Source organism: Scyliorhinus torazame, chromosome 10 (assembly GCF_047496885.1).
Source record: "Scyliorhinus torazame isolate Kashiwa2021f chromosome 10, sScyTor2.1, whole genome shotgun sequence".
Lineage (NCBI taxonomy): Eukaryota > Metazoa > Chordata > Chondrichthyes > Carcharhiniformes > Scyliorhinidae > Scyliorhinus > Scyliorhinus torazame.
This window is the reverse complement of record NC_092716.1, coordinates 36,377,047-36,400,557: the sequence shown is the minus strand read 5'-3', so window position 1 is coordinate 36,400,557 and position 23,511 is coordinate 36,377,047. Positions and strand designations below refer to the sequence as shown.

At 44.4% G+C, this 23,511-nt stretch overlaps 1 protein-coding gene across 5 annotated transcripts in view; it reads right to left on the bottom strand.

Annotated features, from left to right (window-relative positions):
• Window positions 1-23,511, bottom strand: part of zfhx3b (zinc finger homeobox 3b) — a 594,034-nt gene that overhangs the window by 408,821 nt on the left and 161,702 nt on the right. For all 5 annotated transcript variants that reach the window (XM_072517941.1, XM_072517942.1, XM_072517940.1 and 2 more), the window contains one exon: window positions 6,389-6,885. In XM_072517941.1, coding sequence (XP_072374042.1) covers window positions 6,389-6,885 — 497 coding nt within the window. The remainder of the gene's footprint in view (window positions 1-6,388; window positions 6,886-23,511) is intronic.

The window sequence follows — 23,511 nt, the reverse complement described above, 5'->3', positions numbered from 1 at the left end:
GCCAGAAGGATAGTCTCCAAATGTGTAGTGCTGCATATTTATGTAGCCAGCAACAAAAACAAATTGAACATTTGTTATCTTAGCTGAAAGTTCCAACAATTAAAACCTTTATTTCTCAAGCACTAAAAATTACAACTGTGGGACTCTGATGTCTAGGGACAAACAAAAATGGAATAGAGTTTGCTGCAGGATCGCTACCAGAAAGCCCTCCCCCCATAATTTTATGGTTCACTTGTTAGTACGACTACGTCAGGCCCAATTCATCCATCACAACTTCACATAAAGGGCATTAAAATTATAGAGAGCACAACATGTCGGACTTTATGGCAAGTTCAAAAATGTACTCTTTGTTCATAGGACATGCTGACAAGACTCATTCTTTTAAAATTAAAAATATTGGCATGTTGATTTCAAATACATAAACACTTTAATGTAGAGAGACATGTTTATGGTTGGGGCACATTAATAATGGTGAGGCTTTTCCAATTTCAATAACAAAAGGTCAACTAGTTGAATATTAGTGGAGATCATGATGTTGATTGCTAGGCCATTCTTACATTTCCCAATATGTTGTCCTTGTCTTCCACATCATCCACATTTACCTGCCTTCATTGAATGGTTTAGATTTATTCTACATATTTCTTTCTGAAAGTGACACAATTACATGGGAGAAAGGGACAAGGAAGTGAGAGAGCGAGTACGGAACAGAGAGAGAGGGAGAAAAAGCAGAGGGGAGGGGAGAAGGAATAGAGGGAGCAAGGGCCAAAGAGAGAGAGTGGGAAGGGGACAGAAAAGGAGGATAGACAAGTGAGAAGAGTGGGCACTAATGCAGGTCAGCTAATAAGATTCAATCTTGACAAAGCAGGCATTTGTTGTCCTTGTTGTCCTGAATTCTTCACTTCAGCTTGATACATCCAAGTGGCTTGAAAGGCCAATTCATAGAGAATTTAAGAATCAGCCACATTGGAGTCATATACAGGCCAGACGGTGTAAGGTTGGCAGGTTTCATTCCAAAGGACATTGATGAAGCCATTGTGATTTTTAATCTGATAACTTCACGCTCACTTTTGTTTTTACTGAAGCCAACTTCTTTTTCCCAGATCTTATTAGTTACAAGTGAGCAGGACTAAGGCAGATAATATTCAATAAAGATAAATACAAGGGGCTGGGTTCTCCACCACACGATGCCAACAATATGGATCGCGATCGGGTAGAGAATTGGGCGTCCGACCGAAATGGATGTTCGCGGCGGGCACCAAACCAACTACTATGCTCCAGCCCGCCGCTGACAGAGGGGTCGAGGTTCGTGCCAGTGGAAGGATGCGAATGAGCCCAGCACCAGATTCTCCGGGCCCCTGTGATTCACCTGTCCCCTGGGCCGGGGATCACGTGGGCGGGGATTACTACTTGCATCACCAAGCGTGTACCTGACATGGTGGCTCACGCAGTGGATCAAGGATGTAATTTAAGGGAGTTATCCAAAAGTCCATCCAAGGACCAACCTCACCCTGCCCACAATGCACAACCTGCCCACCCCTCCCCTATCAGATCCCCACCCCCCGACCCACTAAATAGGGAGGTCCCCCACAGAGACCGCCAAACTAAAGGAACCCCCACACATTTATAAAAATAATAATTTAGTGTACCCAATTCATTTTTCCAATTAAGGGGCAATTTAGCATGGCCAATCCACCTACCCTGCACATCTTTGGGTTGTGGGGGTGAAACCAACGCAAACACGGGGAGAATGTGCAAACTCCACACGGACAGTGACCCAGAGCTGGGATCGAACCTGGGACCTCGGCGCTGTGAGGCAGCAGGGCTAACCCACTGCGCCACCGTGCTGCCCTAGGGACCCCACACATGAGACACCCTAAAGCGGGAGCCCCCCCCCCAGGAACCCCTCCTAACTAAATGGACTCCTCTGAAACCCCCTAAATAAAGCAACCTCCTCACAGGGACTCACTACTTAAAAGGACCCACCCCCCCCCAGAAAAGATACCGCTGTCTGGGGGCTAGTTTATATGAAAGTTTTCTAAGTGTCATTTGTGGCAGGTCTGGCTGGGCATTGCTCTCCGGCTCTGTCGGTGACTTCCCCACCGCTATCTAACCACACTTAGCCACTTTTTCTCTCCAGACTAGCCCACACTTCGAAATGTTTCCATCACTGGGCAGGTGAACTCACTGGCCAGACCAGCTCCTCAGAGATCGGACCACCATTTTGAAAGGGTGTCCCGATCTCTAAGTGAGCTTGAGTGTCCCCCACACCCCCCACCCATGGGCAATGTCCCCCCACACACTTAGGCATTACCCCAGACCCCCCCCCCCCCCCCCCCCAAGTGAGGACATCCCATTATGGGGTCGCTGAGGGCCCCCCTGTTCAGGCCTTCCCATACTCTCTTTCAGGCCCCCCTCCCCTATTTAAGGACCCTCACCCTTTACCCCCCCAATCTTCCGGAGGCTCCTTCGTACCGACCCTTCATCCCCCCCCCAACGCTTCATACCCGCTCATCTCTCCTTTGATGGGCATAGTGTCCTTAGACCCTGACCATTGGCAGTGCCACCCTGGCACCCAGGTACACTGGCAGTGCTCCTGCCAGCCTGGTAGTGCCACCTGGGCACCTTGGCAGTGCCATGGTGCCAACCTGGCAGCGCCTGGGTGCCAGGGGGAGTCTCAGGTGCCATCCTGCCCTGTCCCTGACCACCTAGGGGACTCCAATGACCAGGGAGACCCCCCCTTCAGGGCCGTTCGTGGACGAGTACTAATTGGCAGCCAGCGGGGTTTCTCTGGGGGGGGGGTGTGGAATAGATACCGGGAGCTGGTTAGATCTGGCGTTAGCACTGAACTATGTGAGACTGAGTCCCACGCATTGTGAGCAGGACCAACATCGCGATGCCTCCCGAGATCGAGATAGGTCTTGCAAGGCATAAAGGCCATCGGGAAGCCTGGGGGTGGCCTCTCCCAGCATTTATGGGGAGGCGGCGGCGTAGTGGTATTGTCACTGGACTATTGGCCCAAAGATCCAGAGTGATGCTCTGGAGATCCAGATTCAAATCCTGCCACTGCAGATGGTGACATTTGAATCCAAGAAAAGTCTAATGACGACCATGTAACTATTGTCGATTGTCTTAAAAACCCATCTGGTTCACTAATGTCCTTTAGGGAAGGAAATCTGCCATCTTACCAGGTCTGGCCTACACGTGACTCCAGACCCACAGCAATGTGGTTGACTCCTAACTGCCCCCTCAAGTGCAATTAGGGATGGGCAATAAATGCTTAAAATGGTTGCCCGATAGTGGGATTTAATCCCTTGTATTCCACATCATGCATAAATTTGCATGATGAGTGATACTGAATTGCTTTGTGATTTGCGCTCTCAGCGGGAGTGCAAATCAGTCGCAATTCTCTTCCGCCGGGAGAACATGGGGCTGGATTCAGCGATTTTGAGGTGATGTCCGGAACATGTGTCTAGTATTACGACCAAAAAGCAGCTGCGCCACGGAAAAGCCCCCCGGATTTGCCTGAAGATGTAGGCGGAGAATTGCCAATTCCGTGGCTGCGCGTGCACACGACAGCAATCTGCAGCATTCGTGCCGTACAACCCGGCCTGCCAGATAGTGTCCCCCTGTAACCCACCTCGCCATTCCCGGACCACCCCTCACCAGTCCCCCAGCCCCCGCCGAAACCCCCCCAGCCAGCAGATGGCTCCCCCCCCCCCCCCGACTGTGGCGGCGCTAGACACAGTCCGCAGCCTCCACGCGAGGTTGACAAAACCACAGAACACACGCGCCCCAAGCCGTCGGGACCTCGGCCAATCGGGAGCAGGCCATCGGGGGAGGGCCTTCAGGTGACGTCCTGAGGTTGTCCCAAAGACATGTGGCGTACTCGCCGATGACGCAGTTTTGGAGGCGATGGAGCATCCAAAATCCCCCCCCCCTTGATTTCGGCATCAAAACGGATTCTCCGGCCAGTCGCTGAATGTGATTTCGGTGTCGGCAATCGGAGAATCCAGCCCATAGTCTCCCAAACGGAAAATCTCGGCCAGGTCTTAGACATTGCAGGAATAAACGTCAGACATATTAATGAATAATACTGAATGAGTGTGGGAAGAGAATGAAAGAGATGATAGATTGATAGACTCTGCAAGGATCATTTCCAGTCAGTGCAGAGCTTCGATCGACTAAACAAATGGAATTCGGAGGTCTACAAGTCAGTAGATTGGGAGTTAGAAGCTATCAAGCTGAAACTATGATCAGGCTGCACCTTTTGCATACTTATCATAGAATTTACAGTGCAGAAAGAGGCCATTTTGCCCCATTGGGTCTGCACCGGCCCTTGGAAAGAGCACCCCACTTAAGCATACGCCTCCACGCCATCGCCATAACCCAACAACCGCACCTAACCTTTTTGGATACTAAGGGCAATTTATAATGGCCAATCCATCTAACCTGCACATCTTTGGACTGTGGGAGGAAACTGAAGCACCCGGAGGAAACCCACACACACACGGGGAGAACGTGCAGATTCCGCACAGACAGTGTCCCAAGCCGGGAATCGAACCTGGGACCTTGGGAGCTGTGAAGCAACTGTGCTAACCACTGTGCTACCGTGCTGCCATCCTGGCCACCAAGGAAAACATCCAAGGTGTCAAAATGATGAGGAGGGGGAATCACAGCACAGATGTCCGACATCAAAGGATTGAGTTGAAGAAAAGCTAGAAATCTTTGATTCTTCAGCTGAGAAAGGAGGGAAATAGCAGCGGACTTTATGGAAGTGGAAATCAAAAAGCTATATCAAGCTAAACTGTGACTGCAGGAGATGTTTCATGAGAACATGGGAAACAAAAAAGTTCCCAGCTGATGGCAGGAAACATTTCCTCCTAGAAATAGAAGTTGGTATCAGAAATGGTGGAGATAAAAACTTAAGTCAGTCAAGTGGCCGTTAGATGTGTGGAGCAAGATTCTATATTTACTCTGAAAGAATGAGCTAGCTTGACCAAAGGGCCTCTGTGAGCTATACTTCTCTTTTTGAATTTTGTGTAGAGTTGAGAGAGGCATGAAGCATTTGGATTGAATTGATTTGGTGTAACCATTTGGAGAGAGAACTATGAGTGGCTCACCACCATCACCTTTTCAAGGACATCTAAGGACAGACAACAAACGCTGACTTCGACAGCGATGCCCATATCCTTTCCTTAAAATTCATTATCGCAATGTGGAAGTTGCTGGCTAGGCCAACATTTATTGACCATCCCTAATTGCCCTTGAGAAGTGGTAGTGAACTGCCTTCTTGAACTGCTGCAATCCATGTGGTTTAGGCGCACACACACAGTGCTGTTAGGGAGGGAGTTCCTGAATTCTGTCCCAGCGACAGTGAAGGAATGGTAATATATTTCCAAGTCAGGATGGTGACTGGCTTGGAGGGAAACTTCCAGGTGGCGGTTTTCCCTTGTCCTTCTACATGATAGTGGTCATGGGTTTGGAAAGTGCTGCCGATGGAGCCTTGATGAATAGTGTGTACAATCTTGTAGATTGTACACTCTACTGCGGCTATGTGAGCCAATGAAATGAGAGCGAAAACGGTGGACCAGAAGCGTAAAGTGAATGAGAGAAGAAAGTGACAAGGACATAATAACACTTTATTTTTACCTAACAAATTTGACCTGAACATGTATGCATTTATTTTTAATGGATCCTAGGTGGTGTTCAATGGGAGGCAATATCTGTACCCCATATTTTAATGAATTGGCTAAAATGGGTGATGGTATTGATTATTAAGTCGGACAGATAAGTTAGGCAATTAGTCATGTGAAACCTGTTGAGCAATTGCCTGAAGGGCCAATCTTTAGAAAGCTTGATGTCAAACCCTGATTAAATAGGTAGGCTTTTCTCTTTTTTTTAAAAACAATTTGTCTCATGATAACGTCCCTCGCAACCCCCCCCACCCCCCGCCCCCCCCCGCCCCCACCTACCCACCAACCGCCAACTATACTTGCATTAAGTGCAGAATCTTCAAGTCACTGCACAGTCTCATTGCACCATTTGAATTGACAATAGTGTTCCCTCAACAAAAATGCATGTAACGAGCAATATTTTTTTCTCATCTCAGCCCATCTCTTCAAGGGCTATTGCATTAACCAATTTACAACAAATGTTTCTTTAAAAGCATAGAATTTAACTGTAATATTTTTGGACAAGTTAAACCACATACAAACATTCCAGTTGTCCCAGAAATTTTGAAGGGATGGCTTATTTCGAAGCTAAACATGATCACCGCAGAACAATCCTCCAATCCAAGATATTTGTTTTGGAATTTCAATGTGAAGAGGATTTAATGACTGTTGTTCAGTACCATTAGGGAATGTCTGGACAGGAAGACATTGCTTACCTTATATAGTTTTAAGCTGGCCTCATGCCTTGAGTTGACAGTGTGGAGTCGCAGCTTCTCAATGCTGTTGGTGTAGTAGTCGCATGCGTTGCATTTCAAGTGCACTGGGTTCCCAATCGCCACGCATTTCAGTCGCCACTCGTTGGCCTTGCCCCCTTCTTTGATGTGTGCTACGAGTTGGTATTTCTGCACATGCTTATCTGTCTTACAGTGCAACTGGAAGTTGGCCTTGAGCTGGGTGTTGTAACGGCAGAGCTTACACTGGTAGGAGTCACCAATGACTGCTTTCCATTCCTCCTCGGGCAGGTGACGTTCAATGTTCATGTGCAGACTGAGTGTCTCCAGGTTGTCTGTGGTGAATCGGTTGCAGACCGCACACTGAAAAAGCTTCAAAGAAGGGTCATTCGTCGTCGTGAAGGTTTCACCAAGGTTCATGAGTTCTTCTGACACCAGTTGTCCACCTCCCAGTCGCATGTCAAGAGGAATCTCACCACCAACTGCACAGGACCAAAAACAAAAAGCGAAAAAGACTTGATTAGTAACATCCCCAGAAAGGTAGAAGAATGATGGTCATACACTGTAAGATGTTGACTTGACAACAATACTGCTGATATGATAGTCTGAGTTCTTCTAAATCTAATAATGAGAACTACCTCTGTTAATGTGGTCAAACCTACCCACCAATATCCAGTGATAATATCTGCAGCATGGAAGAGATTTATGCAAATAAAATGACAAATCTGCTGCCATGTTCAACTTTAAAGACGATAGTGGCAGATGTATATTTATTTGATTTGTTGATGGGGTAAGCTGTGCATAAGAGTCTGCTTTAGGCTCATATCCCTGAATGGAAGACTAGATGGTCAAAACTCATTTTACTTGTGATCAGTTATTAGCCTTCAGGGACAGTGATTCCTATCAGCTAATGCCAGATTAGATTTAAACTTTAGTCTCCACAGGTTTCAAAGCTAAACGCTCAGCGTGCACGTAGCAATAGGCAACATGGTCAAAACGTGGCTGATCAAGCTCAAAATTACTCCATTTTGTGTCAGCAATTTTAGTAGTAACATCACTTTAGAATGCAGCTTCAAAAAAAAAAAATAGATCCATTATTCATTTTAATTACTGTCAACACCCAGGTATATTGATGACGGTGAGCATTTTGGTGTCAGCTTAAAAAGGGGCTGCTGACAGCAATGAACCTATCCTGGAATCTGACACTTCTCCATTTATCTGAACTCCATAAAGCAGTGTAAGTCAGAAGCAATTCAAACTAATAATTTTCCAATGCATCACTGCAGGTATTTTTAATTCCAAGAATTTCTCTCCATGTTCACCATTTTGTTGAGCTTTGCAAGATTTCTCACTATCCTAGTGATATGGGTCCAAATGAGATTTCAAAGGGCGCTCGAGGTCAATCAAAATCTGGAAGACAATTGGATGATAGGCCCACACTTTTAGTAGAGGTTCTTTTAATGAGCTTCTAACTGACGGTGTCATTCCAAAACATTAAACAGTCTTGTTTTTTATTCAATTACTGACACAGCCACTGGGGGATTCTGGAACTTTTTTTAAAAATTCAGTCCTTTATCAATCGCAATTTCAAAAGATATTTTTCTTGAAATGAAATGCTGTAAATGCAAAATAAAGACTTTTCGAGGCAACAAGAAGTATAGAATGGCAACAAAAAGTATAGAATGGCAACTCAAGACTAGTCCTTGCCTGTTGATTGGCATACAAAGGAGAAAGAATAACTAACATGCCTAATGCTTAGTGAAAAATTAAATAGCTTGGGGGACAAAAAAGAGGCAACTTAAAAATATATATCCCAATATGCAAAGCAGTTTTAAATAGCTGCAGCAAAACTTGTGCTATGTTTCAGCAACAGCAGAGAGGTAGAGCTAATTATCCCATTACTGCATCAATACATCCATTTAACAGAGTTGTGTCAGTGCGATGGGTGATCTCATCAGTGGAAGGTGAAAACCTCTGTGCTGTACAGATCTGTCTAATGCCTCTTACTACACAATCTTTAATACATCATTGACCAGACAAAACCAAGAGCTGACCTTGTCCAACTTACAGTAAATTAATAACAAGCTCTTTATTTATAGCATAAAAGCTCTACAGCTGTGAATGGCACTTCCTAATTTCATAAAACTCAGTTCTTCGGAAGAATTAGAGTATAGTTTATTCTCTTCTAAATAAAAGAGGTTGGTGTTATCTGCTCCCTCACTGCGCCAACCCCATTGGTCAGGTTTTAGGTCCCCCAGAAACTAAGTTCTGCCACCTTGCAAAGCTCCATCTAGTGGTCTGGCTGAGAACAGGGCGACTCATCCAATCAGAGCATGTGCAATTTTGAATAACCGCTTTGGTTGCAGTTTGAATTCAGACTCCGAATGTAATCATTGGGCCATTTGGACAAATCGGTTTCTGTCACACCCGGACAATATGAACTCAAATTTGTTACTGGAAACAGCCACTTAAAATTATCTTCCCCAGCGGGTGTTTAAAAAAATCCTCGGGCAGCAAGGCAACAAGCTAAAAACTTATGGTGCTGAAGATATCAATCAGTTTGAAACAAAGGCAGAAGTAAAATATGGCTTTGTAACTTTGTTCAATGATAAAATATTATTGCCTCTTCAAAGCAGCTGGTGACTTTTTAAACTAGGTCTTCACCAGTTTTGCTCTTTAGCTGGTTCGTCGAAAGTACATCAGGAGGTGAAAGGACAAGGGGTGATTTCCCCTCAACCTTCTCATTTGGGAACCAACCGGTCTCAGTACAGCTCAAGCAAATTCAGGAACTAATTGTGCAACTCTCATAGAGAGAAATCTTCTAGACCTGCATGACCGTGTCATCAAGCCTCCCAACATTGTACGACGAGTACAGCTAGGCCAAAGAAATGTGTATTCTGCTGCCATAACCTATGGCTGTTCTAAGTCAATGCAATGATGGTGGCAAATCAAGACTTCTCCAAATGGTCCCATAAACCTTCTTCACACCATTGGTTTCAGGACCTATTTAAAATTAAATCATCATGCCGGCTTTCTGTACATCATCAATGTACATAAAAAGTATTTAAATCTAAACTTAGTCTAGTGCCTAACCTAAGAGAAGATTTTGGCTCCAGTTCTCTCAAAGTATATTCTCTGAGGTAGTCCTGTCATCACAAACTGAATCTTGACTTTGGCCATGCCCATTAATGTTGAAAAAATTCAAAACAAAAGTGTAATCTCGTGTGTTGTTTGCTCTGCATTATCTGCTGATTAAAATATGCATACATGGGATAATTTGGTTCTTTCCTTGAGCTTTCAACCAAATTAGTTCATGCATTTGTGTATGTGACAGACATGGGATGTATATCTATAAAATATATTTCATAGCAGGTAACAGTGCATTAAACTCTTTCCCCAATCCTTTTGCACTATCTTGCTGTAGGCACTTGGAAGAGAATTGATGGGAGTTATAATAGAACAGCCAGCTCGAAGCAGCATTGCCAAAAACTTCGGAACAGATTTCCTAGCCATCTCATAATTACATTGAGGCTACAGCACCGAAGCAGAACATTCAGTGGTCACTGTTGGCATTTCTATACTCCAATTAAGCCTCTTCCTCCCTCCCACCTCTCTTCATCTAACCATGTCATTATTACTTCTCTATTCTTTTCTCCCTCATGTGCTTATCTAGATTCCCTTAAATGTATTTTTGCTCTTCACTTCAACTACTCCTATGGTAGCAAGTTCTACATTTTTACCACTCGTGGAATAATGAGAATTTACCCTAAACTCCTTATTGAATTTACTCATGACTATCTTACGTTGATGATCTTTTTGCTGGTCTCTCCTGCAAGTGGAAACTATATTATCCCACACGGGATCTACTGGGTGGGAATGCTTGTCTAGCCCAAGTACAAGCTCCTCGCTAGGGGTGGGGTAGTCCAATACCCATTGCATAGAAGGTCGGCCAGTAAGGCACCGACCGGAACGGAACGTGGTAGGGGTCTCCCGGGAAGTGTCCATATTTTGTTTGTAAATAAAACTTTGTCCTAATATTTACTCGGTGTGGACTACCTGGGTGGGATTCTCCACTCCCGCGCCGAAGTGGCCGCCCGTCGTGAACGCCGTCGAGATCCACGACGGCGCAAAACGGCCCCGATCCCGACCGATTCAGGCCCTGACAATGGGCTAGGATCGGGGCCTCGTCATCTACACGCGCCAGACCTTGTCGCATGCGTAAAGGCGGCGCCACATAGATGACGCGGCAGGCGCCGTATAACTGGCATCATCCGCGCATGCGCGGGTTGGCCGCAGGCCAGAGAATCGCCGGAGACACCCAAAATGGCGATTCTCTGGCATCCCCGCTATTCTCAGGCCCGGATGGGCCGAGCGGCCAGGCCAAAACGGCGGGATCTTGTGGGGCCGCGGAAGGAGGTCCTCCTTCAGAGAGGACGGCCCGACGATCGGTGGGCACCGATCGCGGGCCACCCCACATTTGAGGTACCCCCGGTGCAGGATCCCCCCTCACCCCCCCGCAGGCCACCCCCCCCCCAGTGTTCGCGCGCTGTTCCCGATGGCAGCGACCAGGTGTGGACGGCGCCGGGTGGAACCCGCCGTTTTGGCCTGGCCGCTCGGCCCATCCGGGCCTGAGAATAGCGGGGGTGCCAGATAATCGCCATTTTGGGTGTCTCCGGCGATTCTCCGGCCTGCAGCCCGCGGAATTCGACCGGGCCATTCCCGCCGCTTGGGAGAATCGCGGACCGGCGTCCCGGGAAATTTTGGCGGCCCTGGCGATTCTCCCAACCGGCGCGGGAGTGGAGAATCTCACCCCCTGTGTCCTTATTAAAGGAACATCCTCTCCTGAGCAAACGCCTCCATCTTCTTAAAGACCTCTATCAGGCAATCAGAATCCCTGCTTGTTCAGCCTTTCCTGATAGATATATCCTCTCAGTTCTAGAATCATTCTTGTGAATCTCTTTCGCAAGTTCTACAATGCCTCAATGCTCCTTTTATAATATGGAGGACAAAACAATGCACAGTACTCAACCTGTGGTCAAACCAAGATTCTATACAAGTTTAATATAAGCTCGCTGCTTTTAAATTCTGTCCATCTAGAAATGAATTGAGTGCTTAGTTTTTGTTTTAATGGTCTCACTAACCTTCATCTGTATTTTTAGTGATTCAAGTACCTATACCCTGGATCCCTCTGGTCTTTTTAATTTATTCATGGGATGAGGGCATCGCTGGCTGGGCCAATGTAATTGCCCTTTAATTGAGCATCTTGCTAGGCAATTTCAGAGGGCATTGGAGAGTTAACCACATTGCTATGGCTCTGGAATCACATGGAGGCCAGACCAGGAAAGGTGGCAGATTTCCTTCTCTAAATGACATAAGTGAACTATACGGCTTTTTACAACAATCAACAATGGTTTTGTGGTCATCATTAGACTTTTAATTCCAGATTTCTAATTGAATTCAAATTTCATGGCCTGCCGTCTTAGAATTCGAACCTGGGTCCCCAGTGCATTACCCCAGGTCTGTGGATTACCAATACCTCTACGTCACTGCCTCACGTTTATTCTCTTATTATTCAAGAAATATGTGACCTCCTTATTCTTCCCACCAAATTGCACAAAATTACATTCCATGGCCATAATTGTTGCATGACTCAAGCTTAAAGTATAAGTCTGAGCACTTATGACCCCAGACCATACCCCATCAGTAGCTGGAATACTGGACCAAAACCCCAATATTTTACTTTATTTTGTAAGACTGTGTGGAAAAAATACTTTGCTTCAGGAGTGATTGCACGAAGAAATATGGATTTGGTATTATAAAACAAAGCTTTATTATTCACACAGTATTAAAACGTTAAACCTCACATGCAAAAATAGCTTAAAATTACCCCTTAAACAATACTACTCAATTTCTAATTAAACAATAAGAAACAAAATCATCCTGCTCTCAATCCACCCTACATCCCAACAGCACAGAGTAATACTTGCTTTCCAGAACAGATCTGGCTCCTGTTAGAATCCTTGCAGACTCTGGTTGGATGTCTTCAAAAGACTATTTCAACCGGTTTGTTTCAGCTTCTCCCTTGTCCTCAGACCAGTCTTCATAGCTTTAAACAATATTAATATTTTTAACTATCCTACTGAGAGAGCAAAAGACCTTACATATGGACTCAGTGTTAGCCAGATCAGAACTCAACTCAAAATCTTTCTCAAAAGGTTTGAGTGCCTCCACCCAGCAAAGACATCATCTCCCCAAGCTGAAAACAAATTAACTCCCTAGGCTGAAAACACATTAACTCCCCAGGGACTCCCCTTAGAGAAACAGCAGTGTATTAGTCCAGGCTTTTACAATGGTCAATTTTACCTCTAGCCCCTAAAAGCTTTCTGGTCTTGCAAAAGAAGATTTTTTTTTTTTAATGACTACTGCAGTTAAACACACTCTAACCCAGGCTTTTAACCCTTAAATTGCCAAATGTTTATAACCCAATATATCTAAAATCCTGCATTTGTCACAAACTGTATCAACATGCACTAAATTTACTACAATTCTGCACCTTAAACCAGACTCTGATTTCTTCTCTCAACAGATTCAAATCAGTAGAACAAATGACGAGAGAAAAGAGTTTTCTGCAGCTAATCAATTGAGGTGCTCACTGAACAATGAGTTTCTATAAAAGCACAGAATTTCAAAACCTGTCTGAAAGCACCTCCAATATGAACTTGGCAACAAATTGTGAACATTGGTGTATTTGTATTAAACTGGAAACTGTAACAATTAAAAATACAAGCAGCAATATGCAAATGATAAATAAAGCTATGTAACGCTTTTTCAAAGACACACACACATGAATAAACCAAAGATGGGATGCTACAACCTTCCACGACAGAATTAAAAAGAAAACGCTGAAAAGGAAGTCAGAAGAGAGACTAAACACAGGCAGAGTTTCATTTGCTGGCACATTTTACTTCAACGGTATTTATAAAATGACCATTTGTCTAGAAATTCAAAAAATTTGCAGTATTTCCAAACATTCAACACTAATATTATATGCTAGTGAAAGGTATACAATTTCTATCTGTAGTGGTTTGATTCACTTGGTTTATATAAAAGTCTCAAAATTTGTTTTAGTTTTGCATGGTCCAACCACTATTTAAGTAACAATGAAATATTTGTACGCAAGCGGAAGAGGCAGTTTGAGGGATATGCTGCAGCTATCAACATATTGTGGAATGTTGAACTTAAACTTTCCAATCTTCTCCCTCATCTCTGATCAATAATTATCAACATATGAGAAAAGGCACAAATGGAGCCTAAGGTTTGAAATATTTGTTCATGTTTTGGTACCTACAGTGGCTCAAAAGCCAAAACGATACTCAAAATAAACTCTGATTTTTATTGTTACAGATAGGAGAAGGGAGAACAATGGATGAATTCCTGCAGCCAGTATTTGTAGTGGCATCAGAAAGAAAGCACTTTGAAAGAAACAGATTATAATTTGGCTACACACAAAAATCAGAGCCATTGTTTCCCCCAATGGTTATTAAGAGACGTAAAGAAAGCTCTCTGAGCCATCAAATGGCAAATTATTGGTATGTTGTGTAGGTTTCCTACTAAGCAGCTCTCTAGTCAAGAGTCTTAGCTTTAGCATAGGTATTTTCTCTGCAGATTGATGTGATCAAAGCTCTTACTCTACTATTTTTATACCATAGAATTTGCACTTAATTTTCAAAGAAGTATTTCCATTCCAAATATTAAAAAAAAAATTTTTTTTAGGGTACCCAATTCATTTTTCCAATTAAGAGGCAATTTAGCGTGGCTAATTCACCTACCCTGCACATCTTTTGGGGGCGAAACCCACGCAAACACGGGGAGAATGTGCAAACTCCACACGGACAGTGACCCAGAGCCGGGATCAAACCTGAGACCGTGACGCCGTGAGGCTGCAGTGCTACCATTACGCCACCGTGCTGCCCTTTCATTCCATACATGAACAGACCAGGGTATGTTTCCCATTTAAAATCTCAATCGCCATTTTTCTTCCACCCACTCAGCAGAAACAATCAGAAAATGATATTCCCTTAGTAACTAACCTGTCACCAATGAACAGCAGAACCAAATTAACTTTGTAGTCATGAAGATGACAAAAGAACAAATCTTTATGAACCATCATGTTTCATCAGTTTCACACTTTTATTCTTACGTTCTAACTCACTCAAAGTTAAACTCAAAAGTCTAATTATTTTTGGTGTATTGACTTTCTGACTAGGATTATTTCAGCAAGTTTGGCCATACATAAGCTAATGATCATATCAAATAATCTCTGCCATGTGCATCTATTCTATTTTTTATATTGTTCTCTTTGTAGCCTTCTATGCCACAGGATTTTGATTGAGGATGAAGGGAAATTCAAGGACACTACAAATGTTACCTTCGTTTTTTTTTACAAATTTAGAGTACCAAATTCATTTTACCCAATTTAGCGTAACCATTTTGATTGTGGGGTTGAAACCCATGCAAACACAGGGAGAATGTACAAACTCCTCACGGACAGTAACCTAGGGCTGGGATTGAACCTGGAACCTCGGCGCCGTGCTAACCACTGCACCAGTGTGCTACCCTTACAAATGTTACCTTCTTTCCATGTGTCTAAGAGGTACTGAAATCTAATTGATTTGAATTTTGCCATTTTCCCTTCTCTCCCAGCATTCAAAGCACCTAAAATTAGCGGAGATTCCTTTATTACATTTGCAGTTTATTTCTAGCCAGTAAGACCATGTAGAGTAGTGACAATGTGGGCTTCTTGAACTACTAGTGACTCTCTGGGTAAGTGTGTCAATCAAGTTGAAAACAGTACAGAAATTTCTAAGTAGACCACATGGAGTGCATTGTAAACGGTGTGCAATGTGCTTTCAGATGCTGAAATGCATCTATAAGAGGGGTAGAAAAATGTTTTAAATTGAAGATGCCATACCAACTCGTTCGAGTATCAATGATGAAACCAGATGGGAGCATGGATAATGCTGTTTAGCACAGGGCTAAATCGCTGGCTTTGAAAGCCGACCAAGGCAGGCCAGCAGCACGGTTCGATTCCCGTAACAGCCTCCCCGAACAGGCGCCGGAATGTGGCGACTAGGGGCTTTTCACAGTAACTCAATTTGAAGCCTATTTGTGACAATAAGCGATTTTCATTTCATTTCATTTCATTTTCATAATGCAGGGGGTTAGTCACTGGCATTTTAGCTTCAAGAGCGGAATTCAAATCCAACCCAGACTGATAAGATGGAAGTCTCCCATGTCCTCTGGCTGTGAAGGGGCACTGAAGCACCAATGCCGATGTGGCTGGTGGGGCGGGCGGGCTTTCTTGTTACCTTTTGATATTGGGCGCCCTATCCAATGTGTTTAGACCTTGCCTCTTTCAGTGCCAGTGCAAAACTTGCCCCCCCCCCCCCCCAAAAAAAAGACATTTCTATGTGTGGGTGGATTACGAAGACCACAGTTGGAAATTATTTGGGAAAATTGCACCCAGTAAGTTGTAACATTGGTGATCTCAGTGACCCAGCTGATTAAGGCAGACCAAGGCAGGCCAGCAGCACGGTTCGATTCCCGTAACAGCCTCCCCGAACAGGCGCCGGAATGTGGCGACTAGGGGCTTTTCACAGTAACTTCATTTGAAGCCTACTTGTGACAATAAGCGATATTCATTCATATTCATTCAAGGGTTGAATATATGAGCAAAATCCATATTAAATGTTATGTACTAACAACAAATGTTCTTTGACAACTGTATGCACAACACAGTCCTGGTGACTGCTTCAGGATAAGTTCCAATGAACTGGGAATGATATCATTTAAAGGGCTTACTGGTATTACACATCTTAGAATATAAGCATTCTAACTCATAGGAGATTTAAACAGATGGTAAAAATTAGTTACAGCGAACAATTTTTAATTGTGAAGCTGTGCCGGTTAAACAAGCCTATGCAAAAAACGCATTGGCACTTATCAAGTAAACTATTGCAAGCGGTTACAATACAATATAATTAACTCTTTGATTTCTAGCCAATAACACCACTTATTGCAGCAATTCAGAATATCATTGAAAAAGCTCCCAATAATTTCAAACTTTATTTTTGACAAAACACCTATGGGACAATAAATCACAGTACACAGTTAGGATTTAAATGCCACACAGGCATTAAACTGTTTAAAATAAAGGATAAGCTCTACATGGAAGCAATATAAATACAAGTAATTGTAAAGTCAGAACCTTTCGGCTATTAACCCAATTATAATTTTTGCGTATTTCTTATCTTGTGAACATCTATATTACTGTATAATTTTTACATTATTCCTAATTAAGCGAAGGGCCACCTGAGCCCAATTTTGCAACCTCTTCTAACATTCTTTCCCCTGCCTTGGCAATCTGCCACCATTGCCACAGGGGACCCAGCAAACTCAACAAGCACCGTTGGTCCTATTACCAAGAGGTTCTATTACGAAGAGGTTCTTTCTAACAATATTATTGAAAGACTCCAGATCCCACTACATGAGTTCAGTGACAGATGTCATAGGATTCAGCACAATGTGTTAAAATATGCTAAGGCACTCTGATCTTTTTTAATCACTTTGCAGGAGATTACATTTAATATATTATAATGTGCGCTGGCAGAAATCCAAGTCCAATATTCTTACAAGAACATGTTACTGTTAATAACACAAGCATATGTAAGATTTATTTTTTGCCCCGCTGAGAGCTACTGTACCAACAGGCAAAATTCTGCCAGAATCAAAGGGAAAATCTTTTTTAAAACTGTTGCGAAAACTGGAAAGATGCATTATTCTCGGTGCACCCTGATTGGGGAGGGGAAGAAGGTTGAGATGGAGGAGGGGTTGGACAGTAGTTTTTGGATTCAATTCTTTCCCCATTAAATTTAAGTTTTCATTTGAAACTCTGTCCAAAGTCGAACCTCTATTATAAGACCAGCACCACTATAGGTGACTCATAATTGCATTAACCTACTGTGAAAGGTGCGCAGTCCATGGGTGCATTTATTTTATTTTCTCTCTTGAATACAACATGAATGGTGTTGTCACCAACAATGGACAAATGTTAACGGTGTCTCGGTTAATATTTTAAAAATGTAACAAACAAGGAGCTTGAATGACAAAGAGAGCAGTGTAGGACCAATTTGTCAGTCAGGTTTCTCCTGGAATTTATCCTTTGGCAAACAAAACGTCTGACTGTTGGGATAGTGGCAATAAATGGTTGGGTGTCTTATTCAAAATACCGGCATTTCAAACCTAATTTGATTAGAATCAATGCAGTTGCCAAAATTAAGGCTCAGGCAAACACAAGACTTTGAACATAAAAATATTCAAGCACCCCACATCATTTTTTTATTGAACACTTTCTACAACTGGGGCGTCATTCTCCGCCGGCGGGAGTCTCCGTTTTGCCGGCGCCCGGGGGTTTCCCGACGGCGTGGGGCTGCCCCACAATGGGAAACCCCATTGACTGGCCGGTGTTACGGAGACTCCCGCCGGCCGGTCGGGGCAGAAATGTGGCGGGGCGGGTAGGAGAATTTCACCCCTGGTCTCCGACCCAAAATTGAGCTACAATACTTGTCCTCTGCGCTGTGTTAGAGCTCCACATTATATAATGACTGTGGCTTCACAGCTCCAGTATTGCAGCGCCAGACACTCAATTAGAGACCTTGAGTTTAAATCCAAGCATTGATGTGCTTTACTGGTGCCCAGCCAAACTTCTTGATGGTACATAGTACTATCTTGTAGTACATAGTGCTCCATCCTGGGGGAGATGATGTGAACTATTTGTCAGGATAATACTTCAGCTTAAACTGCCTCCAATTAGCCATGGCACTGGCAGTACCCATGCAAGCCTAATGCCTCTGTCCTCCTTGCTGTCACATACTCCAAGTACTCCTATCCAGTAAGAAATATCACTGTAATGACTCCAAGGGTACATAGCTAAACTCCAGAGACTAATGTCCCACAGTGTTGAAAATCCTCCATACAGCCCAAATTGCCAATCTAATCTCCCTGCTATGGGTCACAGGAAATGGATTCAACTTCAAGTCCAGAGAGTTGGGAGATAATTTAGGTTGACAGCAGTCCAGTTCTGAGGAGATGCTGTGCTGTTAAGCAGTGCTGCCCTGTAGATGAGATGTCAAACCAAGAGTTGTTCACTCAACGGGACGTAAATGACTCCATGGCTGTGGTTAGCCGAGCCTCCCTGGCACCGTTCGCATTTGTCCTCCACCTCTGGGAAGAACCTGCTTATTTGGGTTCTGGTTAGGTGCGTTCAGTGCACCACATTTAGCTGCATTAGGCTCAGCCCTGTGCATGTGGAGGTGAAGTTCACCCTGTGCATGCTTCGATCCAGAGTCCTCCCCCTATCTCTATGCCATTTTTTCCATGTCTCGTCCATGGGGTGCATACCTCCTCCAGCAATCGCTATTCATGCCCCCACACCTCCCCTCCCCTTGGTCACCTGCATTCAGCAGTCTTTCTACTGGTGAGTGTCCTGGTATCTGAGGATGTGTCATTGTTTCTTTGCAGAGTAATTTTTTGACTTGAATGTATCTCCGGTCGTTCCATCTTGGTAGCTGGAACCTCCACGTGAGTTCCCCCAGGGCCGCTACTCTATCGTCCTTGTTCAAGGCCCTGACCATCAGAGTCCCCTCATGCTGCCGCCACCATTTGAAGGTGGCGTCCATTACAGAGGGAGTGAACCTATGGTTGTTGCAGATGGGGTGGACATTTTGAAGGTCAGCACGGTGGTGCGGTGGGTTAGCCCTGCTGCCTCATGGCACCGAGGTCCCAGGTTCGATCCCGGCTCTGGGTCACTGTCCGTGTGGAGTTTGCACATTCTCCCCGTGTTTGTGTGGGTTGCGTCCCCACAACCCAAATATGTGCAGTGTAGGTGGATTGGCCACGCTAAATATCCCCTTAATTGGAAAAAATGAACTGGGTATTCTGAATTTATATTTTAAAAAATGGTGGACATTTTGGTTAGGCTGATGTGTTGCCTCGCTTGGTACCACGCTCGGAACGTGGCCACTACCACTGGGCTCCTCGAGTATTTGGCCAGAGTGGGGGGGATGGGATTGCAGTTGTGACTAGAGCTCGGAGGGATACCCCTGTGCAGGAAATCTCCTCCATCCTCACCCACTCTGCTCCCGGTTCCTTGACCAGGGTTTGTCCCAGGCTTGTCGGATATCGAACGCCCGTCTTTGAGGTCATGTCCAGGGTTGTGGGAGTGAATGTGGAGCCATGTTGAAAAGTGGCAGTCTTCTGGGTGTCAGATCAGTCAGAGTTCTTCATGGGGAGGTGGGGCGATGCCCTTGCCTTTGCTTTCTTGATCCCCTACCGGAGAATCCTACTCGGCTGGCGATCGGTAGCACCACCCAGGACTGCAGACTGGCTGTCCGACCAGGCAGAATTTCTCAGGCTGGAGAAAATTTAATTTGCCATCCTCGGGTCAGAAGTAGATTTCCATAGGACGTAGGGCCCAAACAAAATTGTATGCAGATGCCTATAAATATGTGTGTCGGCCATATTGGGGAATGTGAAATATGTATCCTAGTTAAAGGGGGGGTCACAGCCACAGTTGTTGTTATGAAGATGCTCGCTTGTAAATATGCGTGTTGGTTTTTATCCCCCAACAAATAGTCAAAGCAGATTATCTGGTCATTATTTCATTGTAATTTGTGGGAACTCCTAGTGTGTAAATTGGCTGTCATATTTCCTAAAGTGACGACATTTCAAAAGTGCTTAATTGTCGATGGAGTGCTTTGGATGAAAGGTATTGGCAAGTTTAAGTTTTTTTACTGCATAGTCATTCCAGCAAATACCAAATAAACACTGGTACAAGTGCGAATGCTGTACAAGCTGCTGCACTTACCAATATCAGGTTGTTTCTACATGAATAATCTTGAAACTGTAGTTATGCAGAAACAACCTGATAAAACAATTTTAAGACATGTGTTTGCATATCTTTGAAAGCTATTTAGTATGTGAATGCTTGTTGTAGTTTCTATTGTAAAGAATCTACATACATTGGCTGGAGTTTTCAAAAAAGGTGGCAAAGTGTCAGGTTCTGACTGAAAATTGCCGTGCTTCGCCCCAGAAACTCAGCAGGCTTTCCGCCCAGATCTTCTTTGTCAGGGAAAAAAATTAAATTGGTGGCTGTGTTTGGCGCCATCACTCTGGCGGGCAGGGCCTGATAGTCAGCAAGCCTGGCTACAGATATCGGGCCGCCATCATTGAAGGGCTCCCCGATCAGCAAGAAAACTGAACTCTCTCTCAGCCTTCCTCCCAACCAAGCTTCGGAGTGATGTCCCTCCAAGGAATTGGGGTGGGGGGGGGCACTCTCTCTTCTCCCCCCAACCCCCCTTGCACATTCACCGGAGCGCATCCCTCTTTCTCCCCCCCAAAAGGGGATGTCCTTCTCCCCCAAGGGTGGCACTACCCAGCCTTGGCCCTCAACCCCAGGGCCCCCAGGCACCTCCGCATCTCTGGTGTGATCATCACGGTCGGTTTTCGTTTTTGAAAACCAGTAGTAAATAGGGTCGGCCTTTGAGGGAGGGGGGAGGTGGAGAGGAGAACATCACACTCCCTGGAAGGTACAGCATAAAGCAGTTTAATTATATTAAAATGTATTTAAATTTATGGTAATCAGGTCCAGGCCCTATCTGGGCATGAACCTGATCACGTCACCAATGGGAGGGCGGGTAACAGCTCAAACCGAGATCACGCTGGCACCAATCCCGTTATGGTTCTTGCGCGAGATTTAGCTGCCATAAGGGGGCTTGCACACGACTGAACGGGCCCGAGAAATTGTGCCCATTGTACCCCCTCACTAAAACATTAACTAAAAGTTACTAATTTAAGTGACATTTACATCGACAACAAATGTTGATCTAGAACATAGAACATAGAACATTACAGCGCAGTACAGGCCCTTCGGCCCTCGATGTTGCGCCGACCTGTGAAACCACTCTAAAGCCCATCTACACTATTCCCTTATCGTCCATATGTCTATCCAATGACCATTTGAATGCCCTTAGTGTTCGCGAGTCCACTACTGTTGCAGGCAGGGCAGTCCACACCCTTACTACTCTCTGAGTAAAGAACCTACCTCTGACATCTGTCCTATATCTATATCCCCTCAATTTAAAGCTATGTCCCCTCGTGCTAGACATCACCATCCGAGGAAAAAGGCTCTCACTGTCCACCCTACCTAATCCTCTGATCATCTTGTATGCCTCAATTAAGTCACCTCTTAACCTTCTTCTCTCTAACAAAAACAGCCTTAAGTCCCTCAACCTTTCCTCATAAGATCTTCCCTCCATACCAGGCAACATTCTGGTAAATCTCCTCTGCACCCTTTCCAATGCTTCCACATCCTTCCTATAATGCGGCGACCAGAATTGCACGCAATACTCCAAATGCGGCCGCACCAGAGTTTTGTACAGCTGCAACATGACCTCATGGGTCCGAAACTCAATCCCTCTATCAATAAAAGCTAACACACCGTACGCCTTCTTAACAACCCTCTCAACCTGGGTGGCAACTTTCAGGGATCTATGTACATGCACACCGAGATCTCTCTGCTCATCCACACTGCCAAGAATCTTACCATTAGCCCGGTACTCTGTCTTCTTGTTATTCCTTCCAAAATGAATCACCTCACACTTTTCTGCAACAAACTCCATTTGCCACCTCTCAGCCCAGCTCTGCAGCTTATCTATGTCCCTCTGTAACTTGTAACATCCTTCTGCACTGTCCACACTCCACCGACTTTAGTGTCATCTACAAATTTACTCACCCATCCTTCTACGCCCTCCTCCAGGTCATTTATAAAAATGACAAACAGCAATGGCCCCAAAACAGATCCTTGTGGTACACCACTAGTAACTGCACTCCAGTCTGAACATTTCCCATCAACCACCACCCTTTGTCTTCTTCCAGCTAGCAAATTTCTTATCCAAACTGCTAAATCACCCTGAATCCCATGCCTCCGTATTTTCTGCAGTAGCCTACCGTGGGGAACCTGATCAAACGCTTTACTGAAATCCATATACACCAGATCAACTGCTTTACCCTCATCCACCTTTTTGGTCACCTTCACAAAGAACTCAATAAGGTTTGTGAGACATGACCTACCCTTCACAAAACCGTGTTGACTATCTCTAATCAAATTATTCCTTTCCAGATGATTATACATCCTATCTTTTATAAACCTTTCCAAGATTTTGCCCACAACAGAAGTAAGGCTCACTGGTCTATAGTTACCGGGGTTGTCTCTACTCCTCTTCTTGAACAAGGGGACAACATTTGCTATCCTCCAGTCTTCTGGCACTATTCCTGTAGACAAAGTTAACTTAAAGATCAAAGCCAAAGGCTCAGCAATTTCCTCCCTAGCTTCCCAGAGAATCCTAGGATAAATCCCATCCAGCCCAGGGGACTTATCTATTTTCACACTTTCCAGAATTGCTGACACCTCCTCCTTATGAACCTCAAGCTCTAGTCTAGATCTTTCTTGGGATATGGATCAAGTCAGTACCTCAGCAATATCTCTTAAGATTTGGACAATCTTTACAAGGCTACAGTATTCTCAATTTCTATTTGCCCTGGTGTTAATGATGGGCCCTTATGGGTAATCATTTGTACAACTGCATTGATGGCTTGACCAATTCAAATGATATTGAAAGTCATTCCAGGCCTGACTCGGTAGAATGGGAGGTTCCCTTCCCCGAAATTTAATTCAATTTCTGAACATAATAAAGAGCTCTCCCAAAAACTGCAAGGAAAAAAGCTGACAGATTTGGAACGAGTTCACCCCAGTTACTCATGACTTGCCCAATTCTGGATCAGATCTTTCTAAACTCTATGCTCCAATTTTTAAGGGGAACATGCGTTGAAGGTTTCTTCTTTACCTAATTACAAAATGTATTTATATACTTGATACACAGATTTGGATATGATACAACATTATTTTGCTTCTTTTAGCCATAATATTCAAGATTGTAAGGCTTGTGCCGTGCTCAGAAAAAGGCGAGAATGATTCCTGAACTTTGATACTT